Here is a 23,945-nt window from a genome sequence, read left to right on the forward strand (position 1 = left end):
TTTGTGGATTTTGAAAATGTTTAATGGGGACGGGACAGGGAGTGGCTACAGCGAAGCCCACTCCCTCCCCGTTCCAAAGGCTGGCGTGGCTACAGTGTGTTGTACCCGCAGAGATATCCGTCCGGCGTGGCACTGTTGCCATGCCATCCCTGAAATCAGCACCAGTAGGCAGAGTCCTGCACCCACGACGACCTGTCTGTATGACCTAGGGACGACGGGACCCACCAGTCAGCGAGAGTCCAGAAGACGGCAAGAGCGCCACCAGTCGGACCCGTTGGGAGTCGCCCCCCAGGAGTCGGCCAGTCCCTCGCACGGGTCCCACACACCATTAACCAGACGAGACGGGGAGTGGCCACAGTAATCGCCCGCCAGGCGGCGGAGCTATAGCCACGACCCCATGACCAAGCCTGCGTCATTAGAGGCACGACTACAGTAATCAGCAGCCGGCAAGACCCGTAAGCGGCGGGCACGGCCTGTCGGCGGGGCCCAGCAGTCGGCAGGCCCGAGCAGTCGGCAGAGAAGACGAAAACCGAGAGACTGACGGCTGGGAAGATACTAATGGCGCACCATGGGCAGGTGCGCCATTAGTAAGTTTGAATTTTTTTGAATTTTTTTGCCTCACCAGATCTTAAAAGCCCCGTATCTTTTTTTCTGTTATGTTTTTGAGGATTTTGAAAATGTTTAACGGGGTCCCCCCCCCCCGTTAAATTCGGATGTAACTTTTCGAGTAGATGATTTTTCATATAAAAAACTTTTTCATCCGAGTTCGTACGCAAAAGTTATGCCCATTTTTACAAATTCTCGAGAGATTTTGCAAAAAAGTCGAAAATTCATGTTTGTAAATTTTGCTAACAACTAGACCACATATCACATGGGAATCTTATTTTCTTTTATTTTTTTGACATTTCTATCATTTTCTTTTATTTTTTTTGAAATTGAAAGGCGGTCCACCAGGGGGGGGGGTGCATTCGGGCGAATCTTTGGGCCAAGTTACTAATGGCGCACCGTGGCATGGTGGGATGGTGCACCACCCCCACGGTGCGCCATTAGTAGTTTTGAAAAAATTTAAATTTTTTTTACTAATGGCGCACCGTGTGTGTGGTGCGCCATTACTAGTAATGGCGCACCACTCCCACGCTGCGCCATTAGTAGTTTTGAAAAAATTAAAAAAAAATTTACTAATGGCGCACCGTGGACGTGGTGCGCCATTAGTATTTGCACCACTAATGGCGCACCAGCACATGGTGCGCCATTAGTATATAGTAATGGCGCACCACATGTCTGGTGCGCCATTAGTGTCAATTCCATCTATAGCCCTTTTCCTAGTAGTGTCATCCACATACGCCTCCACTGTTTTGCCGATCTGGTTTGCCAGACATGTCTGGATCATGCGCTGATATGTTGCGCCGGCGTTTTTCAGCTCGAAGGGCATTGTGTTGAAGCAGAATGGGCCGTATGGTGTGATGAATGTTGTTGTAGCTTGGTCTGATTCTGCCATCTTGATTTGATGGTAACCGGAGTATGCGTCGAGGAAACACAACAAATCGTGTCCTGCGGTGGCATCGATAATTTGATCGATACGGGGGAGGGGGAGGGATCCTTTGGGCAAGCCTTGTTAAGGTTTTTAAAATCGACACACAGGCGCCAGGATTTGTCCTTCTTTGGTACCATCACCAGGTTTGCTAGCCAGTCCGGATGTTTTATGTCTCTAATGAATCCGGCCTCCAATAGCTTGGCTAGCTCCTCTCCCATAGCCTGTCTCTTGGGTTCGGAAAAACACCGAAGGGCTTGTTTGACGGGTTTGAATCCTTTTAGGATATTTAAGCTGTGTTCGGCCAGCCTGCGTGGGATCCCTGGCATGTCTGAAGGGTGCCAGGTGAAAATGTCATAGTTCTCTCGTTGGAACTCTCGCAGTGCGGCGTCTACATCAGGGTTCAGTCGTGCCCCTATGGAAGCTGTTTTATTGGGGTCCCTTGGATGGACCTGGAATTTGACTATTTCATCAGCTGGCTTGAAGGATGTGGATTTGGATCTCTTGTCGAGTATCACATCATCCCTGTTAACCGTGGAGCGCAGCGCAGTCAGTTCCTCGGCTGCTAAGGCTTCGGATAGTGCCTCAAGGGCTAATGCGGCCGTCTTGTTTTCAGCGCGGAGTGCTATGTCCGGATGACTAGCTAGAGTGATAATTTCGTTCGGCCCGGGCATCTTAAGCTTCATGTACCCATAATGGGGTATTGCTTGGAAGATTGTGAATGCTTCCTTCCCTAGTAAAGCGTGATATCCGCTTTTGAACGGAGCCACCTGAAACGCGACTTCTTCGGATCTGTAATTATCTGGCGTGCCGAACACCACATCAAGTGTGATTTTTCCTGTGCAGCGCGCTTCCCGACTGGGGATTATTCCTTTAAAGGTTGTGCTGCTTCGCTCGACGCGGTTCCAGTCTATTTCCATTTTTTGAAGGGTTTCCTCATAAATGAGGTTCAGTCCGTCCATGAGCACCTTGGTGAGGCGAAAGCCGTCCACTATGGGACTGAGGACCAATGCGGCTGGTGCTCGGGCTGTTCGGAATCTAGGTTCATCACTTGCGTTGAAGGTAATGGCGGTGTCGCTCCATGGATTTATTGTTGCAACTTGATAGACTTCGGCGAGGCTGCGGAGTGTTCTTTTTTGCACATTGTTTGATGCAAAAGTCTCGAAGACTGTGAGAACGGTACTGGTGTCCTTGGGCTGTCTTTCTGCGGCCTCCGGAATTAAGAGGTCCTCGCCGATTTTGGCCACCTGCCGGAGTATCCAACATGCTCTAAGGCTGTGAGTTGGTGTGGCGTCCTCTGTACTGTGAATTCTACAGGGTCCATCAAGCTATCTTTCCAGTACAGTTCCATGCCCTATAGAGGGTTTTGGCTTTTTGGTGTTTATCCCAGGTGTCCTGTGATAATGCAGCCTCTTAGTTCGGACGGGGTTGCTATTCAAGGCCGGATTATCCCAAAAATTTATTTTGGTTTTCCAGGCACTTTCCATCGCACAGTATTTTTGTACTATGGACGCCAAGTCAGCGAAGCGTGTGATATCACGAAGACTTACGGCGTTAAGGATTCCCTTGTCCATGTAATTACTGCAGAAAATTGAGATTGTGTCTTCCTCGCGGCAATCCTTTATCCTGTTCATAACTAGGAGGAATCTGGCCCAGTAATGATGTATTGTTTCCTCGGGGCTCTGCCTGATTTGGGAGAGATCGCTTATGATCGGGTGGGCGGGTGTCGTTGAATCTGAAACCTTACCCAATCCAAGATTCGGAGGCCGAAGAGTTTCCGAACTCTGAAGTTCGGATTCTTGGATGTTGTCCAGTGAATCTGGCCCATTGCCTGATCCTAAGCTCAGGTCTTGAGTTACATCTGCCCCTCCGCGGGTATCCGGCTTGGAGGGGTCGGGAATTCGGACATAGCTAGTCCTTACAATAGATGAAGGGTCGCCGCACTGCATCTCTACCATGGCAACGTGGTGGGTGACTTGGGGAGAGTTAATTTCTCTTAGATCGGGTTTAAGCCCAGCCTGGTCGTAATCCGTAGCGACCCCCAGGGCGGCGACGCGATCCAAGAGCTCGTTTACGGAAGAGAGCTCCATTGGATCTAGCTGCTCGACGAGCTCCGAGCTAACGTGTAGGTTGCTTTTGATGACCCGAGAGGTCACCGTCGGTGCAACAGCTGAACAGGCGGTCATGAGGAAACCACCTAGCCGGAGGGTTTGGCCGACAGCCAAGGCTCCCTTAGCAACGGCGCCGTCTTTAAAGACGGGAGGAGGCATCCTTCCTGATTGTGACAGCACAGAGGAACTCTCAATGATAGCACCAATGTCGGTGTCAAAACCAGCGTATCTCGGGTAGGGGGTCCCGAACTGTGCGCCTAGGCCGGATGGTAACAGGAGGCAGGGAACACGATGTTTTACCCAGGTTCGGGCCCTCTTGATGGAGGTAATACCCTACGTCCTACTTGATTAATATTGATGATATGGGTAGTACAAGAGTAGATCTACCACGAGATCAAGGAGGCTAAACCCTAGAAGCTAGCCTATGGTATGATTGTTGTATATGGAGTTGATCCCCTACGGACTACAACCCTCCGGTTTATATAGACACCGGATAGGGTTAGGGTTACATAGAGTCGGTTACAATGGTAGGAGATCTTGAATATCCGCATCGCCAAGCTTGCCTTCCACGCCAAGGAAAGTCCCATCCGGACACGGGACGAAGTCTTCAATCTTGTATCTTCATAGTCCTGGAGTCCGGCTGAAGGTATAGTCCGGCTACCCGGACACCCCCTAATCCAGGACTCCCTCACCGGCTACCACCAAATTAAGATGGCGGAGCCCGACCAAGCCGCAATGGCATTCATCACACCATACGGCCCGTTCTGCTTCAACACAATGCCCTTTGGGCTCAAAAACACCGGCGCAACATATCAGCGCATGATTCAGACATGTCTGGCAAACCAGGTCGGCAAAACAGTGGAGGCATACGTAGATGATGTGGTTGTCAAAACCAAACATGTCGAATCTCTAGTAGACAACTTGAGGCTCACATTCGATAACCTCCGAGCATATGACATCAAGCTCAACCCGGAAAAATGCGTTTTTGGCATACCAGCCGAAAAGCTCTTGGGCTTCATTGTATCCAGCAGAGGAATTGAAGCAAATCCGGCCAAGATCCGAGCTCTATCAGAATTGGATAACCCAAAGGACCTCAAACAAATCCAAAAATTAACTGGATGCGTGGCGGCTCTAAGACGCTTTATCTCCCGCCTGGGAGAAAAGGCATTACCCCTTAATCACCTCCTTCGGCGCACCGAACACTTCGAGTGGACAGATGCCGCCACAGCCGGATTGGAAGAAATAAAAGCCATACTGGCAACCAACCCAGTCCTGGTCGCGCCAAACATTGGCGAACCAATGCTATTATACATTGCGGTAACTCATCAAGTTGTGAGCGCAGTGCTCGTTGTTGAACGGGAAACGGACGGACATAAATTTCCCCTTCAAAAGCCGGTCTACTATGTATCCACTGTCCTTACTCCATGCAAGTCATGGTACCCGCATTATCAAAAGATAGCATACGCGGTATTCATGGCATCCCGGAAGCTACGACACTACTTTCAAGAGTGTTCGATAATAGTAGCCTCGGAAGTGCCACTTAATGATATTATAAACTACCGCGATGCCACGGGCCGGATTGCCAAATGGGCCATTGAGCTCCTCCCGTTCGACATAACTTACAAGCCGCGGCAAGCCATTAAGTCGCAAGTATTGGTCGATTTCGTCGCCGAATGGACTGAAGCCGAACTCCCTAAAGAGTACGACGCATATTCCAACTGGATCATGCACTTCGACGGCTCCAAAATGTTGGCTGGTCTGGGGGCTGGCGTCGTTTTGACGTCCCCAACCGGAGATACAGTTCAATACGTACTCCAGATAATGTATACTCACTCCAACAACGCAGCCGAATATGAGGCCCTTCTACATGGTCTCCGGATGGCAGTATCCATGGGCATTCAACGCCTAGAGGTGCGGGGGGAATCGAACCTCGCAATATCCCAAATAAATGGAGACTTTGATGCCAAGGATCCGAAAATGGCGGCTTATCGCAACGCCGTCCTAAAAATGTTACCTCGGTTCGAGGGGCTCGAATTTCACCATATAGCCCGCGAAAACAATCAGGCGACAAATGTCCTCGCACGCATCGGCGCAAAACGTGATGCGGTCCCGCCCAACATCTGTTTGGAAAGGCTTTTCAAGCCATCTGTGGTATGGGAAGGGGACACTGGTAATAACATACCAGACCCAACCGCAATGCCCGATACCGAACACTCTAACATAATCGGAGGCTCTGCCACCAAAATAACATCCTCGGCCCACGTTATAATGGCCGTCATTGCCCCGTGGACAGAACCATTCCTGGCCTACTTAAATAGGCAGGAACTCCCGGAGGACCAAAACAAGGCACGCTGCATAGTGCGGCGATCTAAAGCCTACAGGGTCCATGAGGGAGAACTTTATAAGAAAAGCACCACCGGAGTCCTTCAAAGGTGCATCTCCGAAGAGGAAGGGCAGAAGCTCCTGGTAGAAATTCATGCCGGACTCGGCGGCCACCACGCCGCAGCCCGGGCCCTTGTAAGAAAGGCTTTCCGTACAGGTTTTTACTGGCCTACGGCCCGGGCAGACGCACTGGACCTGGTCCAACCCTGCGTGGGTTGCCAGCTTTTTGCAAATCAAAGCCATATGCCACCCACCGCCCTCCACACAATCCCCATTACTTGGCCCTTCACGGTCTGGGGGCTTGATATGGTTGGACCTCTTAAAGGAGGAACCCACAAGAAAAAATACTTGCAGGTCATGGTGGATAAGTTCACCAAATGGATAGAAGCCAAGCCTATTAAGACGGCCGAATCCGGACCGGTGATAGACTTCATATCCAGGGTCGTACACCGTTATGGCGTCCCACACATCATCATCATTGATAACGGCACGAACTCCACGGCTGACGAGGTAAAACTGTGGTGCAAAAAGATGGGCATCAAGCTCGATTATGCTTCAGTCTATCACCCACAAACTAACGGTCAAGTCGAGCGAGCGAATGGCCTTATCATGAGCGGCATCAAACCTAGATTAGTGTGGTCCCTAAAGGAATCTAACACGCACTGGGTAGAGGAGCTCGACTCCGTACTCTGGGGGCTGCGGACCACGCCGAATCGCACTACCGGATACACACCATTCTTGATGGTATACGGCGCAGAGGCGGTTCTGCCCTGTGACATAATTCATGACTCACCTCGAGTGCACATGTACGAAGAAAGAGAAGCCGAGCTCGATCGGCAGGACAGTTTGGACGCCTTGGAGGAGGAGCATGATGTGGCAAAAGCCCGTTCCGCATTCTATCAACAGCAGGCTCGAAGATACCAAAGTAGAGAAGTACGGGCCAAAACTTATAATGTTGGCGAGTTAGTTCTACGCCTGCCGGAGAAGAAAAAGGACAAACTCAAGCCCAAATGGGAGGGTCCCTTCATTATTGACCAAGTTCTGACTAGTGGAGCGTACCGTCTGCGGGATGCATCAGATAATCGACTTGAGCCGAACCCATGGAATGCGGCCAGACTCCGAAGATTCTACGCCTAGCGCTGGACTCTGTGTTCGTCTCCTTCCTCTATCCATCTTTTATAGACTATCTGTCTTTTATTTCTCTCCTTCTCACTTTCTCTTCTCTCATAGCCTTTAAGGGCCAATTGGTGCCTTGTTTGCGCACAACTGACGCGCTATCCGCGCTCATTATACCTGGGGGCTTCTTTTACAGAAGCTTATTTATTTATACGGGCTTCATGCCCAGCACATGTGTCACCCTTCCGCATGTACCTTTTATTCACCATTATATGCATCGATATGACTTAAGTTTTGGCCAAGCTGGGTTGTATGGCTCTTGTATTTATGCCCTACGTTCCCGTTAATTCGGCTAGGGCATAAGGGGAGCACCTCTGTGATTGTTACTGTCGGGTCAGCCGGATGTGTACCTCAGACTAGGTGAAGCCGAAAGCTAGCGTTCTTAAGGGAATATTCGGTCGGTGAACAAAAGATGTTTTCCTTTTTTATATATGTGCCCCCAGATGTTTTTCCCGTGTCTCGTTTCGCAGTCCGGACATGCACTTTAGGGCATGCGTCCCAGGGAAAGGAACCCCTAACGGAACTATTCTCCCTGGAAGATGTTTCTTACTAACCATGTAATATAACATAACTAGTTGGGCACTTGTCTGTTCAAGAACTAATGACCCCTACGCCTGGTCTCCATGCATTCCCCGGTTCTTACATAACCGAGAGGGTATTCGGATACACTCCAGACTGTCGGGTCCCGAGGTTGAAGCGAAAAGGTCCACCATGACAAATGATCTACAATCCGGCTAGAAGGCATTATACATGTCACTTTAAATTACATAGTCAATTTGACTGGTTAAATTCCTCTTATATACCATCCAGCAGGCTGCCTAGTCTACAGTCCTCTTGGGAATACTTTGCGGCCAATTCTACTTGGCCGTACACTAAGCTCACGGGGATCTCCTTCCCATCGGGCCCCACAGGTCCGACCTTGGCCATGTGATTTGGGTCAGCCTTCGTGTACCGCGTCTTCACCATGGCCCAGGCTTCCCTGGCACCTTGACGGCAGGCCGATATCTTCCATAATCGGAAGCGCCGCCGCGCTCCCTTAAGCTTCTCCGCAAGCTCTCCAAGGCTTTCGGGCAGGGAGACGGATGGCCATAAGGCCTGGGCAACACCTCGCATCACCTGCCGAACTTGTTCGTGAAGTTGTGACAGCTCGGGTAGAAGATCACCTGTCAACCCGGGCATCTCATTCGTGGGACGACCCGTCAGCATACCTACAGACATAACTCTGTTAGACGGTTTCTTCGCCGAACTCTTTTTAACAAGTTCGTTCAAGCACTTACTGAAAATGTCGCGTCGCAGCCGCTGATTCTCCTTCATGGAGTCCGATAGTTGGGCACGAACATCCTTTAGTTCCACGCCCAGCTGGGTGTTGGCATCTTGGAGATTATTTTTCTCTTGCCTAACCTTCGTAAGCACGCTCTCACCGGCCTTTAGCTGGCATAAGAAATGTTGCTCATCCGGATTTCCTCCGGCTTGATCTGCCATATTTGTTGTCAGATTTGCACATGTGCCACACTTTGTAGAGTATTTATCATTTTAAATATGTGTTACCAGAGGGGGTCTTCTTGGACTCCTCTCCTGCGGCCAGTACGACCTAAAGTTGGGCTTTGCACTCTTCAAGCTCTTGGGACAATTGGGTATTCTTTTTTGTAAGAACCTGCATAACAAATGATCCTTAAATCAGTTGTTCTAACTGTTTCAAGTCTCAGGGGCTACTGATAGATATAATCATCAAATTTTCGCACCCGTATGTCCTTTACATATTGATCAGTGGCTCTGGCTAGACCATTTTGAGCAGCACGGAAGTACGCGTCTCCCGAGTTGAAGGCATCAAATGCCTCTTGGGAGAAACAAGCGTCACGGAGAACGGCCCGGCGACGCCTGTGGTTCATGGCACTCTCCACCTCAGAATTTGTGGCGGACAGTCTGTCCGCATCCTCTATCGGAGGAGCATCCGGCGCGCGCCTCGTATTCGCTTCCGCTTCCGGATCCGGCCTTGGAGCCTGATGGGTGGAGGTGTTATTGGCGACCTCTCCGGATATAGTCCGGCGAGTGTTCTTCTTCCTAAAGAAATTGCGGGCGTAAGTATGCCTCTGAGAATGATATCATGGAGTAAGACGGCGCGCCATACCGCTGCGCCGGTGTCTCAGTCCGGACTGCATTTCTGTTCAACCTGCCTGTCCTCACAGCCCCTTGTTGGCTAGTCGCCGCGGGCTCGGCATGACGTGCCAAGGGCCTCCCCTGTAAAACACCGTTAGTATATGGTAAGCAAAGTACACAAGGACGGATCCTTTTCAAAATGTTGGGATTTCGGTCTCAGTTACCTATGAAGCTGGGAGCAGCCCAGGGTAATCGGCTGTAATGGCTACCAAGGCATTATTGCTGCTTAGTTGGTAAAATACCCTATCAATTAGCTCCACGGATTTGTCCGGATCCTCTTGGGAGGCTGGGTCGAGGGACTGCTCCGGATCCTCTGGTTGTGGAGGCGGGCTGTTGATCTCCCTTACAGCCTTACGCAGCTCCTGCATTGAAATCACAAGGCGAAATACTTAACTGTGGGAATATGGAACGGATGGGCATGAAATTGTCGACTTACCCAGCTCGGAGGATTGTACATAGAAAATCCGCCCTGTGGATTGACACGGAGATATTCCTCCTCTTCTCCCTTCTACAAATCGGACAAGATTTTCGATAGAGCGGGGGGCGAGTCCGGCCCCTTGCGGCCGCAACGGGTGGTGTCGTCCCCTGCGTTGAAATCCCACATGGGGTGACCTCGATATTGAGGCGACTGCACCCCCCGCATAACGCATATCGCCATGACTTCGATCATGGTCAGTCCTGATTGAGCCAATAACTTTATCCGGCTCATCAGGTAAAGAACGTCGTTGTCATCTTCCTCCTGGGGCTCCGTGGACGCCAGCTCAGGCGCTTCTTCAAAGGGTCATTATCGAACTCAGGAAGACCGATCCGAATAGGATCCGGAAGGGGGACGTCTTCTATATAAAACCATTCTGAAGGCCAGTCTTCGAACGTTTTCTTCGGGGTTCCAGATAGATATCCGGTCCCGGCGATGCACCATACTTCGGCTCTGCACACTTGATATATTGACCCCCTTTGAGAATGGGGCACAAGGCAGAACAGCTTCTTACACAGTGCGAAATGAGCCTCGCAGCCCAAAAACAGCTCGCAAAGGGCTACGAAGCTCGCGATATGCAGTATGGAGGCAGGCGTAAGCCTGTGCAACTGGAGGCCATAGAACTCCAGGAGCCCCCAGAGAAACGGATGAATTGGAAATCCGAGTCCTCTTATCAAATAAGGGACATGGCATACCCGCTCTCCCTTGGAGGGATTGGGAAGGCTCTCTGCTTGCTCTCTGCCATTATAGGTGGCGAGCCTGGCTCGAACCGGGACCATGTACACTGGGGGAAAAATCCCTGGGTCTGAAACGTCACTAGTTGGCTGTGCGGGACGAAACATCCCTCCCAATCTCCGGGCTTGGGGCTGGGGGAGCAGGAGGAGGAGCTGTGTCAACCGGCCATGATGGAATGGATCTCTGTCGGGTGCGCTCCGATGAATGCTCGCTAAGGGAGGAGGGTGTGATTTGGATCTGAATCCTCATCTCTTTAAATAGGCAGCTCATTTACGTAGCTAGGGGTAAATGTAAAAACACCCTGGCTCTTCACATTCGCTTGACACGTGGAAGGTGGCCATTATTGGGCGTGGAAGCCAAGGAGCGCAGCATGTACAAGAAGCCGGACACTATTTAACAGGTATTCAGAATTTGGAGGAGAACCCGCCTTGCAATGCCGAAGACAATCTGCACGCCGGACTCATCGTCATTGAAGCCTGGTTCCGGGGCAACTGAGGGAGTCCTGGATTAGGGGGTGTTCGAATAGCCGGACTATGACCTTTGGCTGGACTGTTGGACTATGAAGATACAAGATTGAAGACTTCGTCCTGTGTTCGGATGGGACTTTCCTTGGCGTGGAAGGCAAGCTTGGCAATATGGATATGTAGATCTCCTCCCATTGTAACCGAATCTGTGTAACCCTTGCCCTCTTCGGTGTCTATATAAACCGGAGGGTTTTAATCCGTAGGACAACATACAATCATACCATAGGCTAGCTTCTAGGGTTTAGCATCTCTGATCTCGTGGTAGATCTACTCTTGTACTACCCATATCATCAATATTAATCAAGCAGGAGTAGGGTTTTACCTCCATCGAGAGGGCCCAAACCTGGGTAAAAACATCATGTCCCTTGTCTCCTGTTACCATCCGCCTAGACGCACAGTTCGGGACCCCCTACCCGAGATCCACCGGTTTTGACACCGACAGTGGTCTTCGTGCTTTGGGCACTGCAGTAGCTTTACAAACTACTCGTGTGGGGGTACTCTGTGGTGGACATGGTGCTTTGTCAACTATAAGTGGGTTACTATCCGCTGGGGTTGCGGTTAGATGGGTTGTAGCTGGATCTCTGCCCAACGGTGTAAGTGTGCAATCTGGAAGAGTCTCGATTATGTGTGGCGGGGCTAGTTTGTGGGCCAGTACAACCATGGTTCTATCTGCATCAACGGGTAGCACTGTCTTTTGTGAAGAACGGGTTTTTGCTCCCTTAGATACTGCCATCACCCCCTCCAATTCAAATGGCTGATAAACAAGAAAATAAATTGAACGTACAGACATTGTATGATAGACAGATGTGGTAATTCACATGTATGTTGTCTAACGAAACAGGACAGCATGACACAATTTCACATATATGATGCCTAACTAAACAGGATAGCATTACACAGTTTCAGATATATGATGGATAACTTAACAGGATATAATGGCATAATTCAACATATGATGAGTACCTAAACAGGATGACATGACAAAAATATATGATGTCTTTCTAAAATAGGTTGGGATGAAATAATTCACATACATGTTGTCTAAGTATATAGGATGGCATGATATAATTGACATAATTGATTCATATACTAAGCAACTGGCACTCGCATGTATGATCTCTAAAGTAAGCAGATAGAATTCAATAGTGTGCATATGATGTCTAAAGTAAGCAATGCAAGACACCATATGCATCATATGAGAAATATAAACATTGCAACTTAGAGCATACACCTCAGGTGGGATATAGGACTGGTCATCTGTCTTTGAATCCTCCTCTGAGGAGCTCCCTGTAACCATCGAGATATATGCTTCAACAGGTACCATTGCCTGCTCTGAAGACCTTGTTTTCACTCCAGATTTTCCCATAACCGGCTCAAATGGCTGATACACATGAAGAGTAGTTCAATATACACAGATTGTCGACAAATGGAATACGTAATGAAAAAAATATGGCATGGGATAATTCACATATATGATGCCTGGCTCCATGGCGGTGCATAATTAGCATATATGATAACTGGCTGAAAAACATGGCATTGCATAATTCACATATCTGATATAGAAAGCAAACATGAGGCATTCACACAAAGCATGTCTAATCTAAGCAGATGGCATGGCAATGCAAGATATGCAAGATATGAGCAATATAACCCAGCCAAGTTAGAGCATGACCTCGAGGGGGGGGGAATACGACTGGTCATCTCTCTCTGAATCCTCCTCTGAGGAGCTATCTGTAACCAGCAAGAAATCCGCATCGACAGGTAGCACTGACTGCTCAGAAGACCTTGTTTTCACTCCAGATTTTCCCATGACCGACTCAAATGGCAGATGCACAGGAAGAGTAGATGGATGTATAAACATTGTTGACAAATGGAATTCATTATGGAAAAAGTATGGCACGATACAATTCACATATACGATGACAGGCTAAACAGGATGGCATTGCATGATTCACGTATATGATGCCTGGCTAAAGAAGATGGCATTGCATAATTCCCATATACTCCCTCCATTCCTAAATAATTGTCTTTTTAGAGATTTCAAATGGACTTCCACATACGGATGTATAAAGACATATTTTAGAGTGTAGATTCACTCATTTTGTTCCGTATGTAGTCACTTGTTGAAATCTCTAACAAGAAAAATATTTAGGAATGGTGGGAGTATGATATAGAAACCAAACAGGTGGCATTCACATAAAGCAAATCTAAACTAAGGTGATGACATATAAGATGTATAATGTAAGCAATGCAAGGCGCCATATGCCTGATATGACCAACATCAGCATGCCAGGTTAGAGCAAACACCTCAGGTGGTAAACAAGCGTGGTCGGCTCCTTCTGAATCTCCATCTGAATAGTTATCTTCCTTTGGAATACAATCTGGAAATGCAGGAGGGGGGGGGCACTTCGCCCACCATGGAGCGGCGTCTGCATGACATTATATTCGCATGCAACGGTCTTCTCTTTTTCTCTACATGTTCAGTACGATTGTGTACAATATCTGACATGCATAATAAAAAATAGTTAGATTTTGTAAGGCCTAAGGAGTGCATGCAAAAATCAAGACTGATGGTAGCAAACGAGTGGATGGATCCAAAACTAATGATACCAGGTAGATTATAGCTTCAGTTTAAAAAGATAGACAATGGATCATCTATTGTTTGTTGCCCATCCAACATGAACCACATAGAAGACCCCAGATGAACTAGATAGTAGACAGATACTATTCGTTGCTGGCTCGATATGAGACCCATGGGCAATTCAAAACTCAAGATTGAACAATAAAGTAGTAGGTAGTAATAACCGATGTATAACGTAAGCAAACACGAAAGACTGCGACCTCTCTTCCAGAACTGTGTAGTCCTCAGGTTCATCTGCTTAGTCGGTGATGGTAATGCGGTTGGCGTGGCTGCCAGCAATGGGGAAGATGATCTGAGGCGGAGAAAGGAAGTCTGCAGGGGGGATCTCTGCTGCAGTGAACGCTTCTGTCGATGGTGCACCTCAGGTGGGGTGGATGACGGCACGGCAGGAGCAGGACATAACACAAAGAGTTTTCTTTGACGCCTATCTGAAAATGAAGTAAATCTGTAAGGGCTCCTTAGAATTGGAGGATTCTATAAACGCAGGGATAGGAAAAACACAGGAATAGGATAGGAATGCACGTGCAAAATAGAGCATTTGGAAACATAGGATTTCAGTCAACCTGTGTGTTTGGCTCACATGAATTGGAAGAACAGAGGAATGGAGAAACAAAGTGATGTGATGAGTGTACAACCTCTTTGGCATAGCCTTGTGGACCTCAACATCATTGGGTTAGACGTGGAGGATGGTGATGATGCTGGTATGACTGTCGGAGGTGGGGAAGAAGATCCGAGGCCTCTGGAAACGGCGCCGAGGGTACTGCTCCGCTGTGATGGACGGTTCCGTCATTGGAGTAGCTCTGCTAAGGTGTACAGCGACGAGGCTGAAGCATGACAAGACAGACAACGTTAATCTGAAGTGGGACCCTAATATCATCTGCAATAGGTGATGTAAAATACATCACCAAAAAGTGCTAGATGTAAAACGCATCAGCCGCGCCACGGCCGCTCCGACAGATGTTGTAAGTACTGTTCACTCTGAACTTAACTGAAGAAAATGAACTTCACAGTTGAAACTGAATTTTACTATCGAAACATATTGAACAGGTAATAGAGCATTGCAATAGATGTTTAGGGTGTTCGAGCACTAGTAGCAGAGAAGCAGTGATCTAAATCAGCAGACGCTCGAGCGAGGAACGCACTACCAGAGAGCATGTCGTCCAGTAGCACCGCGAGCGAGTGCTAAAGCAGCAACTCCTGTAGCTGCCGGAGGTCGTGCAACACCAGCAGCAGCGCAAGCGAGAGCAAGAGCAGAGCAGAGCAGCAGAATGAACGAAAGCAGGATTAGTGCAGCAGCGCGACCGACAGCAAGAACAGAGCCGCAGCGCGAGCGAGAGCTGGAGCAGCTGCAGCTAGTGCCGTTGTGGAAGTCGCGCCAAGGAAGCAACGACATGGGGGAAAGATGCCATGGATGATGTGGCCGGCAACGACGCTGTCGATAGAGACATGCCATGTCTGCTCAGTATCGAGCACCGGCAACCCCGTGAGATCGAATAAAAGATAAAATGCAGTGGTGAGTGCAGAACCTCCTTGGTTGCGCCGAGTTGGCCTCGGCTTCATCAGAGGAATTGGTGAGGGTGCTGCGGTTCCGGTGGGGCAGGTCAAGACGGCGCTGTGGGGATTGAGGTGGCGCGATAGACGAGGCGAACATCGGGGCAGCTCCTTGGAGGTGGAGGACGGGGCGGCTGATCCGGCGGGACGACGAGATCGACAACGGATCCTCATCTGGTGCGGTGGATGAGGGACGGCGTGCTGTTGCGGTGGACGACGTAGTCAGGGAAGAGTCTCTGGCTGGGCGGCGGTCGGGAGGCCGACAGAGGGGCGTGGGATTTCGCGGGTTTTGGCGGCCTCGGTGTACGAATGGGGGGGGGGCGAAGGGGGAGGGGGAGCCAAGCTTAGGGACACGCTTGTCCAAAATGTAGGGTAAGTTACCAGCATACCCCCACCGGTTTTGACACCGCGACATGGAGCTTCATTTCTGGCTGAGGGGTAGAAGGGGGATTCGTGTGTCTGGGCTGCGGGAGCGATTTCAGATGAGGAGGGACTTCTCGCGCGCGTCCAAATTTCACGATAACAAGGCGCGGCGCGGGTTGAATAAGCGGAAGTTTCAAAGCAGGTGAGACAAAAGATACTCGAGCTTGAAAATTTCGGGATAACAAGGTGCAGATTCCTTGTTCGGCAGAACAAACTTAACGTGTAAAAAAACAATTCATACCAGACACAAGAGAGTCATGTCCCCTTTTACTATATTGCTATAGATGCCATTGAAAGAACTACAAGAAACATGTAAAAAAATCGGGAGAACAAGATTACCCTGCACAGTACCAAATCGATTCGCACTTCGCTCAACAAGAACAAAAAACAAATCAATTCCCACCAAAGAAAGAGTAATGTCCCTTTTTATATGATTACAGATGCCATGATCTCGAATTTCAATTTTTGAATCCACGTTATGTTGAATTCGAATATATCGTTAGGTGACATTGTGGTTTATAATTGATGTAGTCGTACATTTTGATCTTCCATCATGTATGAACATTTTACTCCACCATGTGAACAAATATATTGTTGTCTACCATATGGACTAAATTTGAATCAATTTTCCTTATTTGAATACGATTGTTGTAAAGTTATACAATAATTTAAATATTATCTTGATAACAAAAAACATACATATAGTAGTAATCATATTTCACTATGAACTACATGTACCATACGCTCTCCAATTCAAATATTTGTATCCATTTTATGTTGAATTCAAATCATAGTACATTATTGGTCTAGGTAGCGAGATGTTTGGGATAATCTAAACCCTATTTTCATACGTATAATTTTTGGCTGAATTGGGACAAGTTTTCGTATAAGCCTCTTGCAAAACCGGAGATTCTCTCAACAAGCATTGTGGTTCCGAGAGGGAACGTGTCACCTTTGTGTGCGAAACGATATACGCTGCCTCCCCCCTAATTTTATTTATAGAGGAAAACATAGAACTATATGAGTGCCCTGTTAAATTTTGGAATTATTTCGGGTTCATTTGGCCTTTTTATACATTAATTGAGTTTCTGGACTTTTAATGTGCATAATCTAAATATGAATTGCATGCACATGCTCCAGTGCACCAAAGTGGGTTGAAAATTCACATTTGTGTCCTTGGTTGAATTTCTAAGTCCCATGGAAGAAATGAGAATGAAATTCAAACATCTGGGCGTCATGACTCGGCCGAGAACATCGAGAAACTTTGATTTTAAATTCATGTAAATCCAAAACTCGCCTGGAAATCATGAAACTTGGCATGGTGTCATGTCATGGCACTAACATGTTGTGGTAAAAAAATTGGGCTGATTTGGAAGCTCGTGGTTCTAAGAGGGAACGTGCCACCTTTGAGTGTGAAACGATATACGGTGCCCCCCTTGAGTTTCTTAACAAAGGCAACATAGAACTACATTAGTGACCTGTTAAATTTTGGAATTATTCCGGGTTCGTTTGTCGTTTTTTTATAAATTAATTGAGTTTCTGGTCATTTAATGTGCATAAGTCAAATTTGAACTACAAGCACATGCTCTCGTGCACCAAAGTTGGTTGAAAAATCACATTTGTGTCCTCGGGTGAATTTCTAGGTCCCATGCAAGAAATGAGAATAAAATTAAAACATCTGGGCATCGTGGCTCGGCCAAGAACATTGGGAAACTTGGTTTTAAAATTCTTGTAAATCCAAAACACGTCTAAAAATCATGAAACTTGGCATGGATGTCATGTCATGGTACTACCATGTTGTGGTAAAAAATTGGCCGAATAGGAATAGATTTTGGTATAAGCTTCTTGCAAACCCAAGCTTCTCTCAAGAAGGCTCGTGGTTCTGAGAGGGAACGTGCCACCCTTGAGTGCGAAACGATATACGTTGTCCCCCTTGAGTTTATTTACAAAGGCAACATAGAACTACATGAGTGCCCTGTTAAATTTTGGAATTATTCCGCCTTCGTTTGGCCTTATTTACACATTAATTGAGTTTTTGGTCATTTAATGTGCATAATTCAAATTTGAACTACAAGCACATGCTCCCGTGCACCAAAGTATGTTGAAAAATCACATTTGTGTCCTCGGGTGAATTTCTAGGCCCCATGCAAAATATGAGAATCAAATTCAAACATCTGGGCATCGTGGCTTGGTCGAGAACATTGAGAAACTTGGTTTTAAAATCATGAAACTTGGCATGGTGTCATGTCATGGTAGTACCATGCCGTGGTAAAAAAAATTGGCCGAATAGGAACAAATTTTGGTATAAGCTTCTTGCAAATCGGAGCTTCTCTCAAGAAGGCTCATGGTTCTGGGAGGGAACGTGTCACCTTTGTGTGCATAATTCAAATTTGAAATACAAGCACATGTTCCAGTGCACCAAAGTTGGTTGAAAATCACATGTGTGTCCTCGGGTAAATTTCTAGGTTACATGCAAGAAATGGGAATGAAATTCAAAATTTTGGGCGTCGTGGCTGGGTTGGAAACATTGAGAAACTTAGTTATTTAATTCCTGTAAATCCAAAACACGCATGAAAATTATGAAACTTGGCTTGGTGCCATGACATGGCACCAACATGGTGTGGTAAATTTGCAGTCTGATTTGCGTTCTACTTACTAGTACCATTTACATGCCGCCACGCGTCCCCATTTTTTATTAGCTAGGAGGCGCCGTGTAGGGTAGCTATTTGAGTACGAGAGGCGTGCGATCAGACCCGTGTGCGCGCTTATCGTGAGGAGAGCCCTTTGACCTCCATATGCCGTCCACCTCTCTCCCAAGGTCTCCATTAATGGCACCCGAGCCTCTGTTTAATGGCGTGGCTATGTCTCACTCGACTGAGATTTAAGAGAGAAAAAAGAAAATCTGAAAGCATGGATCTTGATGTAAGATCCGGCGGACCTATATAGCATCTACTGCGACTTATAGCAAGACTGATGAATATATAACGACGATTAAATTTTTTTGATCAAAGAAGGGCTTGTCCCTTCCGATTTTCATTACTGAAAACTACCACAATTCACAAGAAGTTCAGCACAAATCCAGCCTAACACGCAGGACTAAAAGCTACCAGATTGAAATCGCAATATCCCAAGAGGCCAACAAAGGCCAAACATCCGCGCTAGAACCCAATATTTCACAACCGACGACACAATCCACATCCTAAACCGATTATTACATCAAAAGAAACCAGGAAACTGAAGGAAGCCCAGCAGCAACTAGAAGAACAGCAACGCCAAGGTCACCATAGCAAGAGTTTTCTTCATTCCAGCCTCGCAACATTGATCTTCCACAGAAAGATAAGGACGATTAATTGTCTTACATAATTAGGAAGATAATTTAAAAAGACAGATGCGGCTACGACCGAAATACACAAGGGCAAAAGAAGAAGGAAGACAAGGATCTGGCTCGCTGATCTCTACTTTCTTGATGCGTTGCTGCAGGCCGCGGGAACTAGTCTCCGCGGCAAGCGGCTATGAGCTATTTTGTGTCCTCAAGACGCTGCTGGAGAACATCCACGGATTCCTTCACCATCCTTTGGCGCTTGTTGCGGAGCATGTCATTCTCGTCCATAAGTTTCTGGACGATGACGCCGGTCCTCTTCAACAAGGCACTAGATTCCTCCTGCTGGTCTGCACTTCGGACGATCTTCTCCCTCAGAAGGTCACGCTTGGCCCGGAGCCTCTCATTGCCCTCCCTTAGTACGCCGATAGCCTGTTCAAACGAGGCTTTCATGTCGTCCTGCAACCTCGCCCAGCCAGAGATTTACTCCATCTGGCTATGGACGATCGCATGCATGCGCCTATAACAGTCGTCGCCTGCCCGCGAGAAATTTTCCCAGGCCGCCGCGGCGCGGCGGGACATCTCTGCCGCATTTTTGGCCCGGCAGGACATCTCTGCTGCTTCCGCGGCACGGCCAGACCAGTCTGTTGCATCGACGGCACGGTGGGACCTCCGTGCTGCTTCAGCGGTGCGGCGGGACCTCTGTGCTGCTACTTCCGCGCGGCGGGACATGTCGGCTGCTCTCGCAGCGAGGCGGGACATCTCTCGTTCTTCCGCTTCCATGCTCGCCTCTCCCTGGTGGCAATCTCTCGACCCAGAACTCACGCTGGCCATGGCAGACGCAAGGGAAGGATGCTGAATGGCGTGTTTGTTTTTGTCGATGAGGAGTTGTGGAGGAACGCACAGTCATCTTGGCATACTAGTATTTATAACCGAGTACTAATACGCACTAAGTGGGAAACCGTTTAGGTTGTGATCGGTGTGAACAGGTTTGCAATTCAATATAGCGTGGAGTAATTTGGAATGTGACGAGACACAAGCTCAAAATTTATTGATGGGTCAAGTTTGAAGTGCGGCACTATTCCCAGATGGAGTACTTCTTTTTCTACTCTCTCCTTTCAGGTTTTATAGGGCTTATCTCAAAATTTTACTTTTTCCATTTTATAAGGCTCAATTTGGTTGTTCCCCAACACATGTTGAGATTCCAAGGTGCATTAAATCATTGCATGCAAGTATTAAGAGAAAATTGACCAATGCATGTACTTTATGCATGCATGCATTGCAATTAATGCATTGATAAACATAATTTTTTATCGCCACCAAAACCCACCATTTCTTAAGTAGACCAAGGTAATCCCTATATTAGCATATTACTAAGATAAACAGAAGGCACTGTAGAAACATTTAGGACGTGAGCTTGTCAGTCTGAATGTGGAGGGACACAAGCTTAGCCCCGGCCAGCAGCTTAGGAGGAACTGTCAAGAAGGTCAGCTCCTGCACGTCGACGTCGCCGGGATCCTTGCTGCTTGTCACCTCCATTTCCACCTTGACGGCATCAGTCGTGCCTTTGGGCTCCCCCGGCGGGCCGTTCGCCCACAGCTTGGCCACGTAGTGCGGCAGTGGGGACACCCCCGCTCTGATGCAGACGACCGACACGACGATAGGCGCGTCGATGTCGAGCATGCCGCCGACCAAGAAAAACGCGCGGCGGTCCTCCTCCGCGAACAGCAAGAGCCGTGGCTCCGATAGTGGAACTTGAAGCTGGAGCACCTTGCCGTACTGGATCCTGTTCACTAGCATGGGATGCGCGGTGCTGATGTGGTGGTAGAGCGCCGGCGGCGGGCCTTCGTAGCCGTAGACGGGCACGGGGCATTTGCAGGGCGCGAGCGGACACACGCTCTGGTGATCGGCGAGCTTGTGGTAAGTGACGTAGAGCCCACAGCCTTCATGCGGGCACTCCACCCTCACCGACGAAAGGACGGAGTCCACCGCCGTGTTCCGCACATCGAAGCCACTGCCGCGCTCGCACTTCTGGCACTGCCGCTGGTTCCCGGGGCGCTCGACGCGGCAGTCCCCGCAGGCCAGGTGCCCTCCCTTGCACTATAGAAATCAATCAAACAGCACATCAATCAAGAAACCTGCACCTTGCTCAATTAGCCGAACGGACGAGGTGTATTTGAACCTCATACACTGGAGACGTCAAGGGGCGGAGGCACAAGGGGCAGTGGAGCACGGTGAGGTCCATCGAGACCTTAGAGAGCTCCATCGTCGGGTCCTGTTCGGTCTGCATGATCTCACCCTCCTCGTGCACAACCATCTCTCAACTTGGGCCGGGGTATTACAAAGCTTTACCGTCACATATTTTATACTACTTCAAGGTGCATTAAATCAACACATGCAAGTATCAAAGGGAGAGTCAGGGCATGCATGCATGCATTGTAATTAATGCATCGGTAAACGCAAATTATTGAAATATATCGAGGGCAGTGCTTTGATGTGTCGCGTCAACTCGTACATCAATGAGAAGTTTGATTATCCTCTCCCTTGCCGACTTAACTGCACCTGCCTTTGGCTGTATGACAGGTTGGCCACACACCTGTCGGGCCCACCTGTCATACACGCAAAGGCAGGAGCGTCCCTCCCTCGCCCATGAGCCTGGTGGCTGGCAAGACTAGGAGAAGCTTTCGCTACACGCTCTCCCTCCCGCACGCGGTGGACATGCAGCAGTTCAATCGGTGTCAGATGGCCAGAAGCGTACTGTAGTACTCCTCCAGTGCAGTAGTACTCCATCATTGTTCGACTTCCCGAAGAGGCGAAGAGCCAAGCGCAGCCCAGACGCTCATGTGGCAGTTTCATGTGTAGAGTAGTCTAGGATAGCGTGTACCGTGCCTGTAAGCTTAAATTTGTTGGGGTCGGCTCCATGCTATGTGACCGTCTTGAAGTTTTTTTTAAAAAAAATAGTCTTCTGGCCCTACCTGACACCCTGGTGATTGTAGTTTGCATGCTCATCTGGTCAAGACAGGAATATATATTTTAATTTGTTTTTTTCTACGAAAATGGGGCTCCCCGGCCTCTGCATCAGAACGATGCATACGGCCACATATATTTTAATTTGTGGTGGGTAAATGTTAGAGGTTGCAGCAAATATATTGTACACTGCGGGTCTTTCAGCCAAGTTTAGAGGCAAGCATGTGGGGCCAGTGCTATGATTTTACTACACGCCTTCTCCCTCACCCATGCGCGCGGTTGCTCGCAAACGAGGACAGGCTTTTACTTAGTAGTACTTCTACAACAAGCTATCCGTCCCGCTCGTTGTGGACGGACATGCAGCAGTGGATTCGACATTGTAGAAGCAGTAGTAGTAACATCATTGTTCGTCTTCTCGAAGAGGCGAAGAGCCAAGCGCAAACCGAACGTTGCAGTTGTGAACATTGGAGCATGCATATAGCCAGGCTCTTGCATGAGACAAAATTGCTACGTGAGCCCACTATTGTACTAGTACGTACAACTACTTGCTAGTATAGCCCTGTAAACCAGAAAGGAGTATTTGCCCTTCTAGAGATTTCAACAAGTGACTAGACTACACCGAGACGGAGTACATATGGAGAAAAATGAGTGAATCTGCACCATAAATAAATACGTCCTAGTTCTATCGTTTTCCTCTCCGAGGTGCACAATATTGAGTATACTGACTAGTCTCTTTCAGACACGCATTTACATTTTTTTACACAGTACAGACTCAAGCGCTCATATACGCGTGCATACACTCACCCCTATGAACGCGCACACGCACGGCACTATCATCTTGAAATTTACGAAGTCACCATAGGCACCTCGTCGTCGATGGGTCCATAGGTGCTTGAATGCCAAGGAGGGAGAGGGTAGCAGTTCCCGAGATGTTGAACGGTCAATGATGCATCCTCAATTACATGCGGAGGGAATTAATTGGAGAAGCAGAATAGAGCCAGCACGATGTGATGCAACAGAGTTTGGACTCTCATATAATAAAGGCGCCCCACCACTCCAATCCATCTACTCCCAAGTCTCTGCGCAACACTGCTCACTCCAATCCAAGACCAAGTGACCAGAAGCCACAAGCACCTATGGAGGCGATGGACACGAGCGGCAGTTGGCTGTGCCAAATCATCCAAGGCGCCGGCCTACGGCCCCGCACCGTGCAGCATTTCCAGACGGTGTTGGCGACCGCAGGCATCGTAGCCCTCGCCGACGCCGTCTTCGCCTCTCGCATGGACGACATGATGGTCAACTCCATCCGCAAGTTCACCACCGTCAAGAAGCGCGCGGACGACCTTGCTGTACTGCTCCAGCCCGCACGCCCAGGCTCCTCATTGCCTGCCACCCTCATCGGCCTCCATGGTGACAAACTCTTTCTAGCCCTCGTGGCCCTGCAGGTGCCGAAGGTCGCGACGAAGAATGTGCACCTCGAGGCCGCGCTTGCCGCGCAGCGCCTCGCCATGCAAGAAACCGTCGACCTGCACATCCACGTCTACGAGGAAATCATCTACATAGGCCACTACAAGGCAAGCGAGGTTAGAAAGACATTGGCCTTCTTCCAGCGGCTGGAATCTTTGGACGCCATTGTTCACAAGCACGTCGACCTGGCCACGAAAGCCGCTGCTACTTAGGCACTGTTCGGTGGGCCGGCGCCCTGAATCGAGGAGGTGGACGTCGTCGATGGATGCATCTCTTCTTCTTGCCTCCTGTAACCAGCACTGCATCGCCTCGTGGCCTTAGTATAGTACTCCCTTCGTTCCCAAATATAAGTCTTTCTAAAGATTCCAGCAAGTGACTACTACATACGGAGCAAAATGAGTGAATCTACACTCTAAACTATGTCTACATACATCTGTATGCTATATTCCATTTGAAATAGTATCTAAAAAGGCTTATAGTTATGAA

General features: G+C 48.5%; 1 protein-coding gene across 1 annotated transcript; it reads right to left on the reverse strand.

The window, feature by feature from the left end:
- Positions 1–8,791: 8,791 nt before the first annotated feature.
- On the reverse strand, positions 8,792–22,829 carry LOC125525390 (putative E3 ubiquitin-protein ligase SINA-like 6). Its single transcript, XM_087531854.1, has 4 exons — positions 22,797–22,829; positions 20,469–21,125; positions 9,600–9,719; positions 8,792–8,854 (listed from the first exon to the last, which is right to left on the reverse strand). The coding sequence occupies exons 1-4, from the start codon at positions 22,827–22,829 to the stop codon at positions 8,792–8,794; spliced, it is 873 nt and encodes a 290-aa protein (XP_087387980.1).
- Between the last annotated feature and the right edge of the window lie 1,116 nt (positions 22,830–23,945).

This window comes from Triticum urartu, chromosome 7A (assembly GCF_056163025.1).
Source record: "Triticum urartu cultivar PI428250 chromosome 7A, HENAU_Tu73, whole genome shotgun sequence".
NCBI classification, from domain to species: domain Eukaryota; kingdom Viridiplantae; phylum Streptophyta; class Magnoliopsida; order Poales; family Poaceae; genus Triticum; species Triticum urartu.